The following is a 20,280-nucleotide window of genomic DNA, read 5'->3' as shown; positions in this document are numbered from 1 at the left end:
AGTCAATTCAACCAGAATGCTCTTAGAAGTATGTTTTCACTCTCTCTTTTTTTTCACCAAAAGAAGTCACCATGGATTTTTTTTTTTTTTACATGCCAGAACATTTCATGTCTAAATAGACAAGAACCGAGCTCATTTTGTTTAACTTTTCCATTACGTGGCATACCCCGAATAGTCTCAGGCCTTCTCACTCTTTCTCTTCCTCTCCCTGCCTCCTTATTTACCCCCTCCCTCACCCCATCAAGTTTCAAATGGTGCTGTCCATGATGTGGCTGTCTGTCAGCCCATCTCCCCAGCACCTGCATCATACGAGATGATGTAACATTGCTGGCTGAACCAAGCTTGGTTATGTCTCCATGTACCCTCAAGCCCCAACCCCTGGAGACCCAGAGAAGCCTCAGGGAGGGAGGTCAGAAAAGGCCCTGGTACAAAGTGCCACCCTCAGGGCCAGCAAGGATGGTTAATACCACCAATAACACCATCAACCACAAAGGAAAAGACTTCTGAAGCAAACCACAGAAACTCATAAGGAAGAAAAAGGATGCACTTGCTAATATCAGAATAAGGATTTCTTTTAACGAGGACACCGGGGGACGAATATCAGATGAGATGACAGAGCAAGAACAGGTATTTACAATATCTAAAATCAACGAGAGAATAATCTTTAGAAGGTGAAAGGCACAGCTGCAAACCAGCAAAAAAAAAAAAAAAAAAAAAGACACCAACTCTGATAGAAAAATGGGCCAAGAGAGTGTGAGCAAATGACCAGGAAACCCCAAGACTCTGATAGGCACCTGAGAGGATGCTAGAAATTCTTGGTAACTGATCAAGGAAGTGCAAATTAAAACAGTGAGTCATCCCATCGGTCTGGCAAAGATTGGAAGTTGGAAAATGTCAAGTGAAAGTTGGAGATGTGGGGCCCTGGGAACTCTGCTACTGTGGGGCCATTCCCAAGGGCCACTTGGCACTACTTAGTCAAATTCAGTGTGTGCTTGGAGCTACCACCCAGCAGTTAGCTCCTGGGTGTGCGTACTGGAACATTCGTTCTCAGTCCCGTGAAGAGACATATAACGATCACATGAGCCAGGGGCAGCCCAGGTGTCACCCCAAGAGGATAGATGCCAGGCAGTCCTGCAAAGCCCCCATAGCTACAGAACAGGTGTCCATAGAGCAACACGGGTAAGTCTCAAAACACATCATGATGACTGACCAAAAAAACCCAAACACTATTAATATCTTATGATATAATGCACAATGACACAGAATAATTTTATATTATATATAAAATTCTAAGGAGAAATTTAATATTTAATATACAAGTGTGTGCTATAGAATGTATATAAACATAATTACATTGGATTGTGTGGTTATATTAGCCTAAATATAGAAGTATATAATTACGCATGATATAATTCAAGAATATGGTACAACCTCATGTGTTGTGTTATGACAGTTGTATCAATATATCAATATTTAACTATGTGACACATACCAACCTATTATACATTTAACATTTTATGTATAATTTTATTGAACTGTGAGATATTGTTTTGTTTTGTTTATAAGATTTTACTTAATTGAGAGAGAGCATGAGTGGGGAGGAGGGGCAAAAGGAAGAGGGACAAATAGACTCCCAGCAGAGTGGGGAGCCGGATGCAGGGCTCGATCCCAGGACCCTGAGACCATGACCTGAGCTGAGGGCGTATGCTTACCCGACAGAGCCATCCAGGCACCCCTGCAAGATGCTGTTTTGTATAACTTAATAGATAACATTACATGCTATTGATAATTTTAGGATTATCAAGAAGTTACATGTGTCAATAAGTTATCATATCATAGGCTCTAAAAAGTTTCCTTATGGGATCTTTCCCATGACTACCCCTCCCGTGTTGAGGACTATTCCAAATGAGCCCAACTGACAGATGAAGACACTGAGGCCCAGAGGCACGAAGATGCACGACTGGCAGGAGGCCCAGGTATGTGTGATATCCTGCACGGAACCTCCAGGCCCAACAGCTGCCTGTTTTAGGGAACTGCAGAGGGCTTCCGCCCAAGCTTCCCAGGGCGGGTGGGGAGCCAGAGGAGCCAGTGCCGCCTCCAGGCCTCAGGCCAGAGCAAGAGGTGCAGCCCTCTGCAGTGGGGTGCTGCATAAAGGGACAGTCCAGCTAGTGGCTCTCATCGGCTCAGGGGAGCCCCAGGGGAGAAGGAGGGTTAGAACTCTGGGGGTTGGGGAGAAGCTGGGCCTGGGCCTGAGGAATTGAGTTTTTGTTATAACTAGATTTTATGCAAATATCAAGACAATAAAGTGCAATGAGTAAGAACATAACTCTGGGTTCAGATCTTTTGCTCAGCCTCTGTGTGGCCCCGGGCAAGTCATCCCAGCTCATGGTCCTCTGCTTTCCTTATCTGGAAAATGGGCACCATAAGGCTCCTGACTTCACAAGGTTGTTGTGAGAACTACATCATTCATTCCAGTCCTAAGAATTACATGTGGTAAGAACCATGCATTTTTATGTCCTCTTCTAAATAATGTGAATAATAGCAGCATTGTTGGAACAAGTAAATGAGATGCGGTAAAAATATCTTTGGGGCCTCAAATACAACAGACACACAAAAGACATCTGCTATGGCTATTATTTCTGCCTTAGAAGACTTTAAAATGGTGATGATGATGATGATGTAAGCAACACTTACATAATATTTACTATGCATTGGTACTAAGGGCTGTAAATAGGATGGCTCAGTCAGGTAAGCCTGTGCCCTTGGCTCAGGTCATGATCCCAGGGTCCTGGGATTGAGTCTCCCATTGGGCTCCCTGCTCAGCGGGGAGTCTGCTTCTCCCTCTACCCCTCTGCCCTGCTCGTGCTCTTTCTCTCTCTCAGATAAATTTAAAGAACTCTTTATTTTATTTTTTAAAGAAATCTTTAAATATAAAAATTTTAAGTTCTATAAATAAATTATCTCATTTAATCCTTGCAAATGTCCTGTGAGGTAAGTATTATTAATAGTCTCCTTCCCAGTTGGGGAAACTGAGGCACGGAGCGGAGAAGTGACTTGTCCAAGGACACTTGCCACGCCAAGACTAGGATTCAGATCCAGACTACCTGGCTTGCACAGCCCTTGCTTTTAATCACTAACTATGGTGGTTTTTAAAGTCGGGAGGCCTTGGCGTGCACCCCAGCTGTGCTGTTCTACATGAAGCGGAGGCTTCCGGCCTCAGAGCCTCAGTTTACTCCCTGTGAAATGGGAGAATGAGGGCATCTTCCCTACCAGGGAGGTGGAGAGGGGGCAGCTACCTTCCAGAAGCTCCGCCTACAACCTCCAGGCCACCCACGCCTACCTCCGGCCCGGGGTTGGGGCCTGCGGGCGGGGCTCCGGGAGGGGGCGTGGCCTTGGAGGCCTGGCCCAATGGGAGCCGGGGGGCGGGGCCCTCCTCCCAGCTCTGTCCAGCACGCGAGTCCTCCTCCTCCTCGCAGTTCCATCGACCCCGCGGGTGCCCCAGAGGTCTCCGACCCCAGCCCACCCCCAGCCCACCCGCCCCGCCTGCGGCCCCCTCCTCCTATTCCCTGACCTCAGCCCGCGCCCCTCGGGCCTCGACATCATGGGTGACGGAGGAGAGGGCGAGGATGAGGTCCAGTTTCTGCGGACGGTGCGTATCTCTGTGTTAGGGGTCTCTGGGGCTATCTCTCGGGGCCCTCTGAGTGTCTCTTTGTCTCGGGATGTCTCTGTCCTGATTGCTGGTGGTCTCGGAGTCTCGGAGTCTATTCCTCTGTCCCTTTGGGTGGCTGTCACTCTTTGTCCTTTTTTGTCTCTCCTGCTCGCTCACCTTTCTCATCATAGAGAATCAGAAGAATTTGGGACTGCAGAATGGGGAGGGGGATCTTCGGCCACCCTCTCTTCTGACTTTAGCTGTTTGTCCCAGAAAAGAGGGACTGTTGAGGGAGCACCCCCTCCCACCACCCTGGAAGCCGGCACTTGGGGAAGGTGGTTCTAATTCCTGAGCTTAATTTAGCTGTTCCCCCTCACCCCCCGCCCCCCAACCTAGGCCTGATTCTCTTCTTGTTCCAGACTCTGACCTAATTTAAATTCTTGGGAAGGGGCTGGGGTGGCCTGGAGGACCTAACTTCTTTGAACTCCCAGCCCTTGAGGGTCTGGGGAGGGGGGGGACTCTAGGGTTCTGGGTCTTCTTTCTTCCCTCCTCCCTTGTGGGTAGGAGGGCCAAATATGGCTGCTAATGGTCTCTGGGTAGTGTCTCTCCCTATCCATCTCTCTGGTTGTCTCTGTGTTGCTGTCTTTCCATCTCTGTCTCCCTGTCTCTGTCTCTGTCTTTGTTCTTTGGCTTTAGGCCTTCTGCATTTTGTTCTGCCTCCCTAGCTCGGTCTCTCCTGGCCTCTCTGATCCCCTGCTGGGGGGCAGGGATGGGAATTGGAACAACAGGTGTCCCTCCCAGAATAGCCGGCTTTTCTGGGGCCTGGGCAGGGGACAGGGAGAGGATGGGGGGGAGGGGCTGCCCATCTCAGAGTCCTTCCCACTTTTCCCTCCCAGGGGCTGAGCTGCATGTGGGGCTGCCAGTATGGGAGGGGATGAGTATGGGAGGGGATGTTCTCTCTTGGGGCCAGGTCTGCTGACCCTGTGCTAGCCCCTCCCCTCCTCCTCCCAGGCCCTGGGAAATGCTGACACAGCATTCCGGGCCCCAGAATAGGACCCTGGTGAGCTGGGTCCGGTTTCCTGGGAGGGAGGAACGAACAGCTGAGGCTGGTAGTGAAAGATAGAGACAGCTGGTCATTCGGCCACAGGAGGAGGCCTAGCTTCACCCTAGACTCTTGCCCCGGCTCCAGCCCCTTAGCAGACACCATGGGTTGGGCTCTCCCCTCCTCCCTGGCCCTAATAAGACCATGGCCATGGCCATCAGCCCTTGAGCAGCCACTCTACATCAGGCCCCATGCCCAGGGCCTCAGTCTCCTGAGACATCTAATTATATCCTCGCCTGCCCTATCTTCTGAGGTAGGGCCCTATCTTTATCTCCCTGGGAGATTTGAGGGAAACCAAGGCCTGAGTGGTAGAGTCACTTGCCCAAGGTCAAGGCCAGGAAGTGCCATCTCTGGATGCCCCTGGGACCCAGCCCTCTTGCTTTCACAAGAGAACTGAGCTCAGACTTGCCAGGTTAACCTGCGCTGGCTTCTAGAGCTCTGGTCCTGGCATCTCTTGGCCCCAGAATAGATCTGTTTTCCTAAACTTTATTGAGATTGTGTAGTGTTTTTCTCACACTTTTGGGACCTCATCCCACCAATAAGAAAGAGATTTTATCTTGCAATCCAGTCCGTGCAAATACACATGTTATTTTTATTATTTATTTTTTTTAAAAAAGATTTTATTTATTTATTCGTGAGAGACACAAAGAGAGAGAGAGGCAGAGACACAGGCTGAGAGAGAAACAGGCTCCATGCAGGAAGCCCAATGTGGGACTTGATCCCGGGACCCCAGGATCACGCCCTGGGCCAAAGGCAGATGCCCAACCGCTGAGCCTACCCAGGCGTCCCACACACGTTATTTTTAAAACCCAACTTTATTGAGGTATAACTGACGTCCCATAAATTGCACCCATTTTAGGTATCATAGTTCAATGAGTTTCGACAAACTTTACACACCCATGTAACCACCATCATAAAGACCTAGAACATTTCCTTTACCCCAGAAAGTTCCTTCTTGCTCTTTGCAATACTTGCCCTGTCCATCTGCTTTATGTCACTGTGCATTCTATCAGGCGCTTTCGGGGGTTTCATGTACAATATATGCTCATTTGCCTTCCTTCTTTCACTCAGCATGTTTTTGACATTTATCCATGTAGCGTGTGTCAAAAGTTTCTGTTTGTTGCTGAGCAGTACTGCACTGTGTGGATGTGCCACATAATTTATCAGTTCACCTGCTGGGGGATTTGGGTCACTTCTAATCTGTGCTATTACAGACAAGTTGGGTGCATTTTGCACACAGCTATTTTTTACCAGAAACAAGTTTCATAAAAAGTAGATAAACCTTAGAACAGGAGGGGCATGTTTCTATGTTCTGCTCCTGCTCTACTGTATTTCACTGTTTTTTTTAAGATTTATTTATTTTATTATTTAATTATGATAGACATAGAGAGAGAGAGAGAGAGAGAGGCAGAGACACAGGAGGAGGGAGAAGCAGGCTCCATGCCAGGAGCCCGACGCGGGACTCGATCTCGGGACTCCAGGACCACGCCCTGGGCCAAAGGCAGGCGCTAAACCGCTGAGCCACCCAGGGATCCCTTATTTCACTTTTTTAAAAAAAGATTTTATTTATTTATTCATGACACACACACACACACAGAGGCAGAGACACAGGCAGAGGAAGAAGCAGGCTTCATGCAGGGAGCCCGACGTGGGACTCGACCACGGGTCTCCAGGATCAGGCCCTGGGCCGAAGGTGGCGCTAAACCGCTGAGCCCCCAGGCTGCCCCTTATTTCACTTTTTAAGCATGGTGGCCTTGGCCCCCCAAAATGACTTCATTTCCATTTGATGGGTGGTGACCTCTAGCCCTACCTGGGCTGGGGTTTCTCAAAGCATGGCCCATGTCAGTGCCTCCTGGGGGCGGGTCATGGTCCGGATTCCCTGCTCACCTCACTCCAGAGCCACTGAATCATGCTCTTGGTGTTGGGTCGGAAACTAAGGCAGCAAGGCAGCTGCATGTGTAACCAGGCCACCTCCGCTCATTGTGTGGCAGGAGGAAGTTAGAGAATCTTGGTGTAGTGATTAGGCCTCCAGGTCTCTGGTTTATATCCTGGTTTGTCATTTGCTTGCTTCCTAGTGATTTTAATTTTTCTCTCTGAGCCTCAGTTTCCGAATCTGGAAAATGGGCGCAAATATAGATACCCTAAGGATGCAAGGGATCCATGCAAAAGCTCTCTGGGCTCACTTCCTCCCGCTTTCTCGCTCCTGCTGCCATAGCCTCCTGTGACCCTTGTTCTTCCTCCGCACCCGTGGCTCCCTCCGGCCACAGGCCTCTGCACAGGCTGCCCTGACTTCCAGAACATTCGTCCTGCAGAACAGGCCTGATTCCCTTCTTGTTATTCGGATGAGGCTTAAATGTCACCTCCTTGGAGAGGTTGCCGCTTCACCCCCTCACTGATGTCACCCCTGCCTCCAAAGCCACTCTCTTATATCAGCTTGGGTTATTTTTTTCATAGCACGGATTGCTGACATGAAAATTGTGAATCTGTTCGCTTGTTTGTTGCGTGTCCCCCACGAGGTTGTCAGCTCCATGAGGACAGGGGCTTTGTCTGCTTTATTTGCTGCTCTGCCTCCAGTGTGTAGATCAGGGCCTGGTGATCGCTGATTCAATAATTGTCTGAATGAATGTAAAGCCCTGAGCGCAAGGCCTAGCAGACACTAAGTGACACATGCAAGCTGTCCATGCCTAGGAACACACAAGTGCCCAAGGTGCGCCAGGGTGTCGAGGTTGGAGGTTTCAGGGCAGAGCAGTTGTGGGGGCCTCCTGCCCCACAGATCAAACCTCTCCTTCCTCCCTGGCTGAGCAGCAGATTGAGGCCGCCTGTGTGCTCTGGGGGCTGGAATGCGACAGATAGAAGGGCTGGAGGCTGTGTGACCTCAGGCGGGACGCTGAACTTCCCTGAGCCTGTTTTCTCAGCCGTGAAAGGAAATAACCACTGCCTGACTCAGCGGTGAAGAGCTGGGGTCTCTATCATTTTTGACTGATGTCAAAATGTTGGGCATTCCCCTATGAACTTTTATATTAGTTAGAACTGTAGACATGGGCTACTTGACTAACATATGGTCTAGTGTCCTAAGAGTGTGGCATAGAGATCAAATCCCAGCTAGGTCGTATGACAGCTGTGTGACCCCAGGCAAGTTACTTGACCTCTCTGGGTCTCAGTTTCCAGGGGTTCACATCACAGAACTCATCTCAGAGGATTCAGTAACGAGTTCATACGTGTTAAGTTCTTGAAATGGGACTCAGCACATAGAAAAGACTTTTTTACCTAAAACTTTAGCGTCTCATCTTGACATCGTTTCCAGCCTAGAGCGAAATTGCAAGGTTACTTTGAAGAACTCCCACGTGGCCTTAAGTCATTTTCCCCACGTGTGAAGATTTGGCACATCTGCCAAACATTTATCCTTTTCTCTCCCCCATTCCTCTCTCTGGTCACATTTTCCTCCTAAACTACTTGAGGATGAGTTGTGGCCAAGATACTCAAGACCTAAAATACTACGGTAGCTGTTTCCAAAGAAACAAGGGTTTCTTACAAAACTGCAGTATAGTTACCAATGTCAGGAACTGTAGTGTGGCTCTGATGGCATTATCTGTCACCGTCCTGCTTGGCTCTCACCAGCGGTCACCAGGAGTGCCTTGCGGCATGTCCCCTTCCACCCAGGATGCAGTCTGGGCTCTGGCATTGCAGTCACGTGTCATTAGCGAGCACTCCTTGGGGGCACCTGGGTGGCTCAGCCGGTTAGGCATCTGCCTTCTGCTCAGGTCATGATCCCGGGGTCCTGGAATCAAGCCCCGTATCGGGCTCCCTGCTCAGCTTCTCCCTCTGCCCCTCCCCAGCTTGTGCTCTTTCTCTCTTTCTCAAATAAAATAAAATCTTAAAAAATAATAAATAAAAAGCACTCCTCGCAGCACCTGAGTGGCTCAGTCAATTAAGCATCTGACTCTTGATCTCCGCTCAGGTCTTGATCTCAGGGTCATGAGTTCAAGCCCTGCATTGGGCTCCATGCTAGGCATGGAGCCAACTTAAATAAAATTTAAAAAAAAAAAAAAAAAAGGGACGCCTAGGTGGCTCAGTGGTTGAGTGTCTGCCTTCGGCTCAGGGTGTGATCCCGGAGTCTCAGGATCGAGTCCCACATGGGGCTCCTGCATGGAGCCTGCTTCTCCCTCTGCCTGTGTCTCTACTTCTCTCTGCGTCTCTCATGAGTAAATTTAAATAAATAAATAAATTTTTAAAAAGAGAAAGAGAGAGAAAGCATTGCTTAATGGATAGCTGTTACTGAAACAATACACAAAAGAGCAACTAAAGAAGGCTGAGCTTAAAAGCCATTGAACTTGGAGTGCTTATAGTTTCCACCTCCAGTGGCTCACCTTGCGGACCCCACTGGAGCCAGCAGGACGGGGGTTCAAATCCCAGCTCCTCCCCTTATCAGCTGTGCAGTCTTGGACAATCTGTACCCCCTCCTTGTGCCTCAGTTTCCCCATTTTAACATGGGGATGACGCTGGCTCCTAGCTCATGGGACGTTAGAAGCATGTGGAGCCCTCAGCGTGGGCCCCCGTGTGACAAACTGTGAGGTGGGTTTTATCAGGCGCCGTCTCTTTGGCGAGGAGAAGGGTGGCGTGGTGGTCCGCAGTGTCTGCGGGAGCCCTGACCCCACAGTCTGCTCGCAGGATGATGAAGTGGTCCTGCAGTGCAGCGCCACGGTTCTCAAGGAGCAGCTCAAGCTCTGTCTGGCCGCCGAGGGCTTCGGCAACCGCCTCTGCTTCCTGGAGCCCACCAGCAATGCCCAGGTCTGCGTGGGAGCCGGGGGTGGGGCAGGGTCCAAAGAGGAGAAGGTCTGGGTCTGAAGAGGGGGTTCCGAGGGGAGAGAAAGGGCTAGGAGGGAAAGGGGGCCAGAGGTCTGGGGCAGGTAGGGGTGGAGGTCTGCGGAGGGAGGGGCAGGGGCTCGGGACTCTCAGGAGGCAGGTGTCTAAAGGGGGCAGGGGGTGGGATCCAAAATTAAAGGGCCTGGAGTGTTGAAGGGATGTTGTTGCGGGGGGTGCTGACTGGGGAGGGAGTTAGAAGCTGAGAGTGCAGGGAGCCCAGGTCTGAGGGTGAGGTGGACTCAGGGTCAGAGAGTGGAAGAGGGTGGAGGTGACCGTGGGGGGGATGGGTAGGGGGGCTGGGAAACAGAGGGGCTGTGGAGTCAGATGGCGGAGGAGGCTGAGGCTCTGAGGGGGTCCGAGAGCCTTGGGTCCAAGAGGGAGGGTGCTCAGGAGTCTGAGGTGGCTGGGTAGGAGACCCAGGAGGCAGGCACAAGGTTGGCCCCTCCTGTGATTTGGAGGAGTGTTCACGGTGTCTGAGGGAGGAGGCAGGAATGGGGACAATCTGATGGTGACGGCAGGGGCGGGGCTTCCTTGGGGATCGCAGGGGAAGGACGGCGGAGTCTGGCGGTGTGTGAGCAGGTGCCCCGTGTCTGAGAGAGGGCCGCTGCTCCCTTTGAGATTAGGTGGGGTGTACTCAGGCGGGAGGTGGTGTGGAAGCTTCTGTGAGCTTCGGGTGGGGTTAGGTGTTTGAGGGAAGAGGCATATTTTCTGTGATGTTGGTGTGGATTTGGGGGGTCTGGAAGGGTAGCAGAGGGCAGGGGCTTCTTGGGGTGCTGGGGTCAGGTCTGAGTCTCCAAGGGGTTGGGTATGCAGACCAGCACTCAGGAGCCCTCCGGCCCCCCACTCATATCTGCCCACCCCCAGAATGTGCCCCCCGATCTGGCCATCTGTTGCTTCGTCCTGGAGCAGTCCCTGTCCGTCCGAGCCCTGCAGGAGATGCTGGCCAACACGGTGGAGGCTGGCGTGGAGGTGAGGCCCCCAGTCCGGGCGGGCCAGGTGGCGGCTGGGGGGCAGGGTGGCGCGGGGAGGGGGGCGTCTGGGCTTCTTCACCATCTGCTCTTCTTCCTCTCTCTGCCCCGCCCCTCACAGGCCCTCAATTTGGATAAGTGGGTAGGTCTGGCCTTGGGTGTCACCTGTCCTTCCACCTCTCCTGACCCCAGGGCCCGCCTCTTGGGCCCACATCCTGCACACCGGGGCTGGGGGTCTCCCCACTCCAGTTGTCAGGGGCTGTGGAGCCCAGACAGGCCAGGCAGGCAGGAAGGAAGGAAAGGGGTGGAGGCTTCTGAGCCCCTGTTCCCCACCCGCTCCTTTCTCCTCTCGCCCATCCTTTCCTCCAACCCCGATCCCAGCTCTTCTCTGCATGGGACTCCCCCCTCACCTCCCCCTGCCCCAAGTGTGGGTCCCCTCCGCTCCCGGGGTGGGTCCGCCATGTGATCATGGGCCCCATCACATGGCCCCCTCAGGGCATGGGCATGTGACAGCCAACACAGGAGGCATGATGCCATCAAAAGACCGGGTGTCACCTCTGTTCCCTCCCAGGAGAGGCTGAGTCTCCTTGTGCTTGGGGGTGCGTGTGTGTGGCAGCACAGGGCAGGTCCCTACGGGGATGTTCAAATATTCAACAATTGGTAGGACTACACTGGTGTGTACCGGCTGCCGCTCAGCTGTGTTATGACAGGTTACAGCAAAAGCAGCCAAGGTCCCCGGTTTATGAGGTCCTGGGGCTTCCCCGAGAGTCCCCAGGCAACTGGAACAAGGGTTCAGCCTCCCTGAGTGACTTTGGGACTTGGTTAACCAGATTAAGGAGGCAGGGAGGACAGAGTGGGCTTTGGGGAATAGAAAACACCCTATCCATGGGCTTCTCCAAGACACAGCCCCTACTTCGTGAATGGGGAAACTGAGGCAAAGAATCTGTTAAGGGTCCGAGCTAAGGCTTCCTTGTGTCCAGGCCTGAGCATGGGATTTTATAGGGGAGCATCCTGCCATCTGGGATAGGCCAGATGCCTTCGGGGGTCCTGTCCTCATTCTGTGCCCCCTCTCCCCCCGCAGTCGTCCCAGGGCGGGGGCCACAGGACACTCCTGTACGGCCATGCCATCCTGCTCCGGCACACACACAGCGGCATGGTGAGTGCCAGCACGGGGGCGGGGGGGCGGGGGCAGGGGACGCAGGGCCTGCCAGGAGGAGGCTGACTGCCCTCCCCACCCCTAGTACTTGAGCTGCCTTACTACCTCCCGCTCCATGACTGACAAGCTGGCCTTCGACGTGGGACTGCAGGAGGATGCCACAGGTGCGGCGCTGGAGCGGGAGGGCGGCGATGGGGAGACCGCAGGCAGGGGTCGGGGTGCAGGAGGTGCAGGCGTGGGGGGGCGCGGCAGCCACAGCAACGCTCTGGGGACAGGGGCGCAGGGGACAAGGGGGTCAGCGTGGGGAACCCCAGGCCGAGGGGCTGAGGGCAAGAATGGAGGCCACGAGGCCAGGAGCAGGTGGGGGTAATGGGAGAATTTGGGACAGAGGCCTGGGGAGGCTCGCGGGCTGGGGATCCTTGGGGAAGGGCATCGTGGTAGCCCTCATGCTGACGGCACTCCCCGCCCCGCAGGAGAGGCCTGCTGGTGGACGGCGCACCCGGCCTCCAAGCAGAGGTCCGAAGGAGAGAAGGTCCGCGTCGGGGATGACCTCATCCTCGTTAGTGTCTCCTCAGAGCGCTACCTGGTGAGCAATCCCACCCCCAGCACAGCACCTGCTGCCCCAGGGCTGGGGGCACACGGGACCGCCCACCTCCTCATCCCCGGTCCCCACTCTCTGGCCCCAACGTCCCGATCCCGAGTCCTGGTCCCCTGACCTCTGACATCCGTTTCTGGTCCTCGGTGCCCCATTTCCCAGTTTGATCTTGCTTTCCTGACCTGTGATCTCTGATTTTCTGTCTCCTGTCTGCCGCTTTCACGGCTTCCACCTGTGGTCCTGGCCTCTGACTCTGGATCTATTGCTCACCCCACTGTCGTCTCTGACTGCCACATCCTGGCTGCCCCCAGCACCTGTCCACGGCCAGTGGGGAGCTCCAGGTTGACGCCTCCTTCATGCAGACGCTATGGAACATGAACCCCATCTGCTCCGGCTGCGAAGAGGGTGAGGGGCCCAGGCCTCCTGCCCCTAAGCTGAGACCCCTCAAAACAGACCTCCCGCATTGCCCCTCAAACATGTCCATACTGAGCATTGGAGCCTCAGACCCCAAACCTAGCTCTCCAAATTATGACCCTCATACTTAGATATCCAACATACCCCATATCCAGAACCCTGGAGCTCAGACCCCTAACTCCAAACTCGGTATTGGACACCCAAATCTAGACCCCAAAGCGCTTACGCCAAACTCAAGTCCTGGAGGTCAGACCCTTAAATCCAAAGCTGAACATATCACATCTGGAGCTGATCCCTGAGATCCTGAGGCCTCAGATGACAAGCACAGATGGAGACTTCAGATTCCCACACCCAGACCCCCAAATTCAAACTCAGATACCCAAACCAAGATCCCTAATTCAGACCCCAAACCTCAGCCAACAGATCTCAGACCTCCAAGCTTTAACCTCGAATATCTAAAGTTTTCCAAATTCAGGCCCTCATGCTAGGATCCCATAGCATGACCCCTAAACTTTGACCCCAGTTCTCACACCCATAGCTCACACTCAAACTGAGACTCAAACCACAGATCCTGGAACTCAGGCCTTAATCTCAAACCCAGCAGCTTCTAACTCTGAAGCTCGGATCTCTCTGACTTCAGACCCCAAACCTCAGATACCACCCTCAGACCTCCAAAATCAACACTCAAAGTTCAGACCCTAGCCCCAGACTTCCAACCCCAGACCCCTGGAACTCAGAGGCCAATATCTGGGAACATTAGACTCAAACCTCTGACCCAACCTCAAAATCCAAACTCAAACCCACAAACTCCCCCAACCTCAGCCCTGTACACTCAGACCCCCAAACTTAGATTCCCTATCTCAGACCCTAAAGCTTATATCAAACTCAAACTTAGCCCAAATCTCAGACTGCCACTTCGGATCCTGAAACTCAGATCTCCAACTGCAGACCCCCAGACCCGGCCCTGGCCTCCCACAGGAGGGAAGCAGGACCCCTGGCCTCCACTTTGGCTCCCAGGCCTCCCCAGGGCACCAGCCTCACAGTGACCACTTTCCCTTGTTCCTCTCCAGGCTACGTGACCGGGGGCCACGTCCTCCGCCTCTTTCATGGACACATGGACGAGTGTCTAACCATCTCCCCCGCTGACAGTGAGGACCAGCGCAGGTCTGGGATGGGGACCAGGGGCCCTGGATGTCAGGCAGGAGTGGGGAGGGTAGAAATAGGAAGGGGGGGATAGCATCTCATGGGTGGGGCTGGGGATCCCATTCTGGGAGGCTGGTGACTGAACCTCTGACTTCATTTTCTCTCCTGCCCGTAGACTTGTCCACTATGAGGGGGGATCTGTGTGCACCCATGCCCGTTCCCTCTGGAGATTGGAGCCACTGAGAATCAGGTGGGGGTTTGGGGCTAAGAGCTCCTGGGGGGCCTGGGAGGGGAGAGACAGTGCTGAAAGAAGATCTGAGAAAGATACTAAAGAGTTGTGAGGGAAAATCTGGGGAGCCCAGGACCCTGAGGAGGGTCTTCAGGGTCCTAGAATCCCAGAGGAGAAGGTCTTAGGGGAGGGTGGGCATTCCTGAGGGAGAGATTGAGGGTCCCCAGTAAAAATGTGGGGAGCAGCCCCACCCTGGAAGAAGGCTGGGGGCTCAGGGCACCTGGGTGGCTCAGTAGTTAAGCATCTGCCTTCGGCCTGGGTTGTGATCCCGGGGTCCTGGGATCAAATCTTGCATCTGTTTCCCCGCGGGGAGCCTGCTTCTCCCTCTGCCTGTGTCTCTGCCTCTCTCTCTGCTTCGCTTATGAATAAATAAATAAAATCTCTAAAAAATTTTTTTTATTTTTTTTTATTTTTATTTTAATTTTTTTAATTTTTTATTTATTTATGATAGTCACAGAGAGAGAGAGAGAGGCAGAGACACAGGCAGAGGGAGAGGGAGAAGCAGGCTCCATGCACCGGGAGCCCGACGTGGGACTCGATCCTGGGTCTCCAGGATCGCGCCCTGGGCCAAAGGCAGACGCCAAACCGCTGCGCCACCCAGGGATCCCCTAAAAATTTTTTTTTAATTAAAAAAACAAAAGAGGCAGGGGCTTGATGAGGTTTGGACCAAGCCTGTGGTGTCCAGGGGAGGACTGGTGGGCGGTCCTCTGACCCTCCACGCCCTCGCCCTCTGCAGCTGGAGTGGGAGCCACCTGCGCTGGGGCCAGCCGCTTCGTATCAGGCATGTCACCACTGGGAGGTACCTGGCGCTCACCGAGGACCAGGGCCTGGTGGTGGTTGATGCCAGCAAGGCCCACACCAAGGCCACCTCCTTCTGCTTCCGCATCTCCAAGGTCAGTGGGGTCAGGGTGCCCTCCCTCACTTGGAACCCCAAATCCGGCCCCAGTCCCCCACTCTGCAGGTTCTCAGGGGAGCTCCCCAATTAAATGCACAGGCCGAGGAGGCTGACCTCTATCCCCTGCCTCTGCAGGAGAAGCTGGATATGGCCCCCAAGCGGGATGTGGACGGCATGGGTCCCCCTGAGATCAAGTATGGGGAGTCACTGTGCTTCGTGCAGCATGTGGCCTCGGGCCTGTGGCTCACCTATGCTGCCCCGGACCCCAAGGCTCTGCGGCTTGGTGTGCTCAAGAAGAAGGTGGGTGTCTGGCAAGGGGAAGGGGTGGGAGTGCCAGCAGGGGACTGGGAGGTGGTCGTGCTTGAGCCTTCAGGAGTTTGAGGGCAGGACTGAGAGAGAAACTGAGATTGAGAGAAACCGGAAAAAAGAAAGAGGGATAGGTAGGGGGAGAGAGAGGCAGAGAGGGAGAGAGAAACAGAGAGAGAGAGAAAGGCAGAGACAAGAAGACATGGAAACAGAAGAACAGAGAAAGACAAAGGCAGAGAAGGAGAGACGGAAAAGACAGAGAGACAGAGACAGTGGCAACCTGACCAAGAATAACATTTGGCAAATTATTGAGTACCCCAGTTATTCTAGATGTGTGTGTGGGAAAGTAGGCGAGCTATACAGATCTGTCTCCTGCCCTCCCAATTCTGAGATGTGGTCAATGAACTGCCTTTAATGCAGTACATAGCCACTCTGGACAGAGGGCACAGCATGTGCAAAGGCCCTGAGGTTGGAATAGATTGGCTAATGTTGCAAGACCAGAAAGGAGACCCAGTTTGGCTGGAGCACAGTGATTGAGGGATGAGTCTTAGAAGATAAGGACAGAGAGGAGATGTGAGCAGATCATGTGGGGCCCTGTGGGCCATGGGGAGGGTCCCAGCTTTTCCTTTAGTGAGATAGAGCCCTAAGAGAGTTTTGAGCAGGCCAGGGAGGTGACCTGACTCAGGATCACGGGGTTCCTTAGCTGCTTGTGGGGAGAGATGGGGTGGGGGTGGGGAGCAGAGCTGGAGTAGAGAGCCCAGGGAGGTGACTGCTGCCCTGATCGGGTGGGGAAAAAACAGTGGACAGGACCAGGGTCGGGACTGTGGAGTGGGGAAGGTGGCCGATTCTGGCTGTATTTTGAGAGTGAAGCCAACAGAACCTCCTGATAGACTGGATTTCGAGGTGAGAGGGTCAGGGGTTGAAGATGATGCCATGATTTTTGTCCTGGCATTTCCCACCTGGGAAATGCCATTAACTGAGTCAGGGACAGTGAAGTGTCAGCTCAGGATGACAGGGATCCAGGGACTAGAACAGGGCCCCTCAATATAGAGTGAATGAGTTGGAAGAGTAAGGAGACACCTGTTTTGCAAAAAATGAGGCTTGGGGTTGGATACCGGATCCGAGGATGTAGGGACGGGCCTGGCCCGAGGGAAGATGTGGGAGTTGTGAACAGTGGGTGGTATTTACAGCCACAGGACTGGATGAGGCCCTGGGAGGGTCAGCCCAGGCGAAAGCTGGAAGCCCTGATGGTCTCATCTTACAGAAAGGTGGTCAGGCACTCAGTCTGAGACATGTTAAGTTAGGGGTGCCATTAGAGCTCTCCAGTGGGGGGATGTTAAGTCAGTAGTGGGTACCAGGTGGAGAGGGTCTGGCCTGGAGATAAATAAGACAGCGTCAGAGATGAAGAGAGGCACAGGCAGAGAGAGATGGAGATAGAGAGGGAAAGGGAGAAGAGACAGGCATGGGGAGAGATGTGAGAGAGCTAGGGCGGGAGACAGAGACAAAAAGGGGGACAGAGAGTGGACACAGAGATTGGGGAAAGAGAATGGAGTCAGGTGAAGAGGGATAGAAGGGGGTGTCTGGCAGAGAGACTCAGTGGAGGACAGGGGGCAGCTTTGGGGCTGGAGTTTGGATGGACGTCTGGGGGTGTCGCCCTTGGTGGCCCGGCCCATCCCTGCCCTCTCTGTCCTCCCACTTCCAGGCCATGCTGCACCAGGAAGGCCACATGGATGACGCATTGTCGCTGACCCGCTGCCAGCAGGAGGAGTCCCAGGCTGCCCGCATGATTTACAGCACTGCTGGCCTGTACAACCAGTTCATCAAGTGAGCCACCTGCCCACTCTGCACACCCCCCCCCGGTGCCAGGCCACACCTTGACCCCCAAGCTCCTGGTGGTCACACAACTGACCCCCTTAATCACCTCTAACTTCCACACCGTGTCTAACATACACAGGATCCCTAACCTCTAAACCTCTGAGCTCTAAACACTTGACCCCTAATCTGACCTTGATGACCATGATTTTGACCTCACATCCCCCATCACCCCTGACACCCAGACCCTTGATCCTGGACCTCCCCAGCCGGACACCTGCTTCCACACCCTCCTGTGCTTACACAGGCGTGAGTCCCAGTCCTAGCTCTGTCCTTGGCCGCTGTGCGACGTCGGGCCAATGTCCGTGTCTCTCCGATCTCAGTCTCCCCGAGTCCTTTCGGGGGCCCGGGGGCAGAGACTCGCGAGCCCCCCACGGGAGTCAGCTCTGGGGCTCACTGCTGACGCGTGCGCCTCCCTCAGGGGCCTGGACAGCTTCAGCGGGAAGCCGCGGGGCTCGGGGCCGCCAGCCGGCACGGCGCTGCCCATCGAGGGCGTCATCCTGAGCCTGCAGGACCTCATCGGCTACTTCGAGCCGCCCTCCGAGGAGCTGCAGCACGAGGAGAAGCAGAGCAAGCTGCGCAGCCTGCGCAACCGCCAGAGCCTCTTCCAGGAGGAGGTGAGGCCGCGGCGAGGGAGGGGGCGGGGCCCGGGGCGCGGGGCGGGGCCGGGCGGGGCGGGGCGGGGCCGCGGCGCGGGGCGAGGCGGAGCCTGAGGGACCCGGGGAGGTCCGCAGTGGCCGGAGAGCGGGCGGGGCCGCGGGCTGCGGGGCACAGAAGAGGGGGCGGGGCCTCGCGGAGGCGGGGCGTTTGGGTTGGGGGCGGAGCCTTGACGGAGGGGCGGAGCACTTGGCAGAGCAGGGGCGGTGCCTGTGAGCGCCCGACGCCTCCAGCTCCAAGGGGGTGCGGCGTGCCTCGTTCCTTCACGCCGGGAAGGAGGCGGGGCCCGAGAGAAGGCCGGTGCGGAGGCTAAGGCTGTGGAGGCTGTCAGGCCTGGGAACAAGTCAGGGGAGGCTGCGGGACTCACGAGGCCGTGTCTGTGGGGGCTTGGCCTGCAGTTGGGAGGACCGAAGCAGAGGGGGGCACGGGGATGGGGGCAGGGCCGGAGGCGACTGAGCATCAAGGGTGCAGTGCAGGGACGGCCCTCAGTTGGAGTCAAGGGCTGGGGGTCAGTGCGTTTGAGATGTGGAGGGGCCTCCGCTTAGCACCGGGACTGAGTAAGGGGACTGAGCCGGACGTGAGGAGCGGACTGGACAAAGGTCTGGAGATCTGAGGTCTCCACAAGGTGATGGGGGGGGGTATGTTCGTTTAAAGGCTAACGGCCTGGGACGCCTCAGTGGTGAGCATCTATCTGCCTTCAGCTCAGGGCGTGATCCCGGGGTCCTGGGATCGAGTTCTGCATCAGGGTCCCCGCAGGGAGGCTGCCTCTTCCTTGGCCTCTCTATGTGTCTCATGAATAAACAAAATCTTAAAAAAAAAAAAAAAAAAAAAAGCTAACAGCCTGGCCCTCCTCCTCTCCAGGGACCCCCCATCTGATTCAGAAATGATAATAGAACAATAACAAAGCTTACTTATGGAGTAGAATTAGCATATGCCAGCCCAGTGCCAGCACATAGCAGATGCTGTATAAGTGTTAGTGGTTATTATTACCTTAAATTTAGCCTTTATAGTGTGCTAAGAGTGCTATATACACAGCATCCCTCTGATGCAACCATGGGGGTTGTAATTACCTTATTTCAGGTCACTGAAGCTCAGAGAAATGAAATAACAACCATCTACCCAACAAATATGCCAGAGGTTACAGCTGTCAACACAACAAACAAAAATCTGTCTTTATGGAATTGACATGTGGGCAGGATAGATGATTAACAAAATAAGAAAATTATATGGTATATAAGATGATGATAAATACTGAATACAAAACTAAAGTGGAGCAATGGCAGGGAGTGCTTGGGTTGTTGCAATTCAAAATAGGGTGGTCAGGGAGAGGTCCTGAATGAAGAGAGGTAGCCTAACTGTTACTCAGCCATTAGAAACGACAAATACCTACCATTTGCTTCAACATGGGTAGAACTGGAGGGTATTTTGCTGAGTGAAGTAAGTCAATCAGAGGACAAACATTATATGGTCTCATTATTCGGGAATATAAAAAATAGTGAAAGGGATTAAAGGGGAAAGGAGAGAAAATGAGTGGGAAATATCAGAGTGAGAGACAGAACATGAGAGACTCCTCTAACTCTGGGAAACCAACAAGGGGTAGTGGAAGGGAAGGTGGGTGGGGGGATGGGGTGACTGGGTGACGGGCACTGAGGGGGGCACTTGACAGGATGAGCATTGGGTGTTATGCTATATGTTGGCAAATCGAACTCCAATAAACAATATACAAAGAGAGGGGGGGGCAGCCACATGCCCCCTGGGAGAGGGACAGAGAGGAGATAGAGGGGAGAGCAGGTGCACAGGGAGTAGGCTTGGTGGGTTCCAGAACCATAAGGAGGCCAGGCCATAGCTGTGCTCACCTAGAGCAGGGTAAGCCAGGCGCAGAGTGGGAGGAGATGAGGGCAGAGAGGTGACAAGGGTCAGACTATAGTGAGGACTTTCACTTTGGGAGCTACAGGAGGGTTAGGTCTCCTAAGGGCACAACTAGTTGGTGGCAGAGCCACTCTGTGTGACTCTCACCTGGTTGTGCTCTCCACCACGATGTTCTGCCTCTTACTAGTGGTATGGTCCCCACCGTATAGATACAGCAATTGTCACAGCAGCGCTATATATGATGGCCAAGAGCTAGAAGCAGTCCGAATGTCCAGCAGCCCCAGAATGAATCCACAAATGTGGCACGCCCACACAACGGTGACAACGGGTGTGGATACTACTCAGCAAGGGAAATGAGCTACAGCCACATGAAACAATGTTCTTGACTCTTTTTTTAAAGATTGTATTTATTCACGAGAGACACACAGAGAGAGGCAGAGACATAGGCAGAGGGAGAAGCAGGCTCCCTGTGGTGAGCCCCATGGGGGACTCGATCTTGGAC

The 20,280-nt window shown here is 53.9% G+C and overlaps 1 protein-coding gene across 1 annotated transcript in view; it reads left to right on the top strand.

Annotated features, from left to right (window-relative positions):
* The first annotated feature begins 3,534 nt into the window (after positions 1-3,534).
* RYR1 (ryanodine receptor 1) overlaps positions 3,535-20,280 on the top strand; it is a 117,859-nt gene continuing 101,113 nt past the window's right edge. The window contains 13 exon segments of the mRNA XM_025425100.3: positions 3,535-3,649; positions 9,420-9,539; positions 10,479-10,583; positions 11,664-11,738; positions 11,824-11,902; positions 12,212-12,324; positions 12,645-12,738; positions 13,818-13,911; positions 14,066-14,140; positions 14,916-15,072; positions 15,210-15,374; positions 17,083-17,204; positions 17,674-17,869. Coding sequence (XP_025280885.3) covers positions 3,602-3,649; positions 9,420-9,539; positions 10,479-10,583; positions 11,664-11,738; positions 11,824-11,902; positions 12,212-12,324; positions 12,645-12,738; positions 13,818-13,911; positions 14,066-14,140; positions 14,916-15,072; positions 15,210-15,374; positions 17,083-17,204; positions 17,674-17,869 — 1,443 coding nt within the window. The 5' untranslated portion in view covers positions 3,535-3,601.

This window comes from Canis lupus, chromosome 1, assembly GCF_003254725.2.
Source record: "Canis lupus dingo isolate Sandy chromosome 1, ASM325472v2, whole genome shotgun sequence".
In the NCBI taxonomy this organism is placed as follows: domain Eukaryota; kingdom Metazoa; phylum Chordata; class Mammalia; order Carnivora; family Canidae; genus Canis; species Canis lupus.
This window is presented reverse-complemented; position numbering and strand designations above follow the sequence as displayed.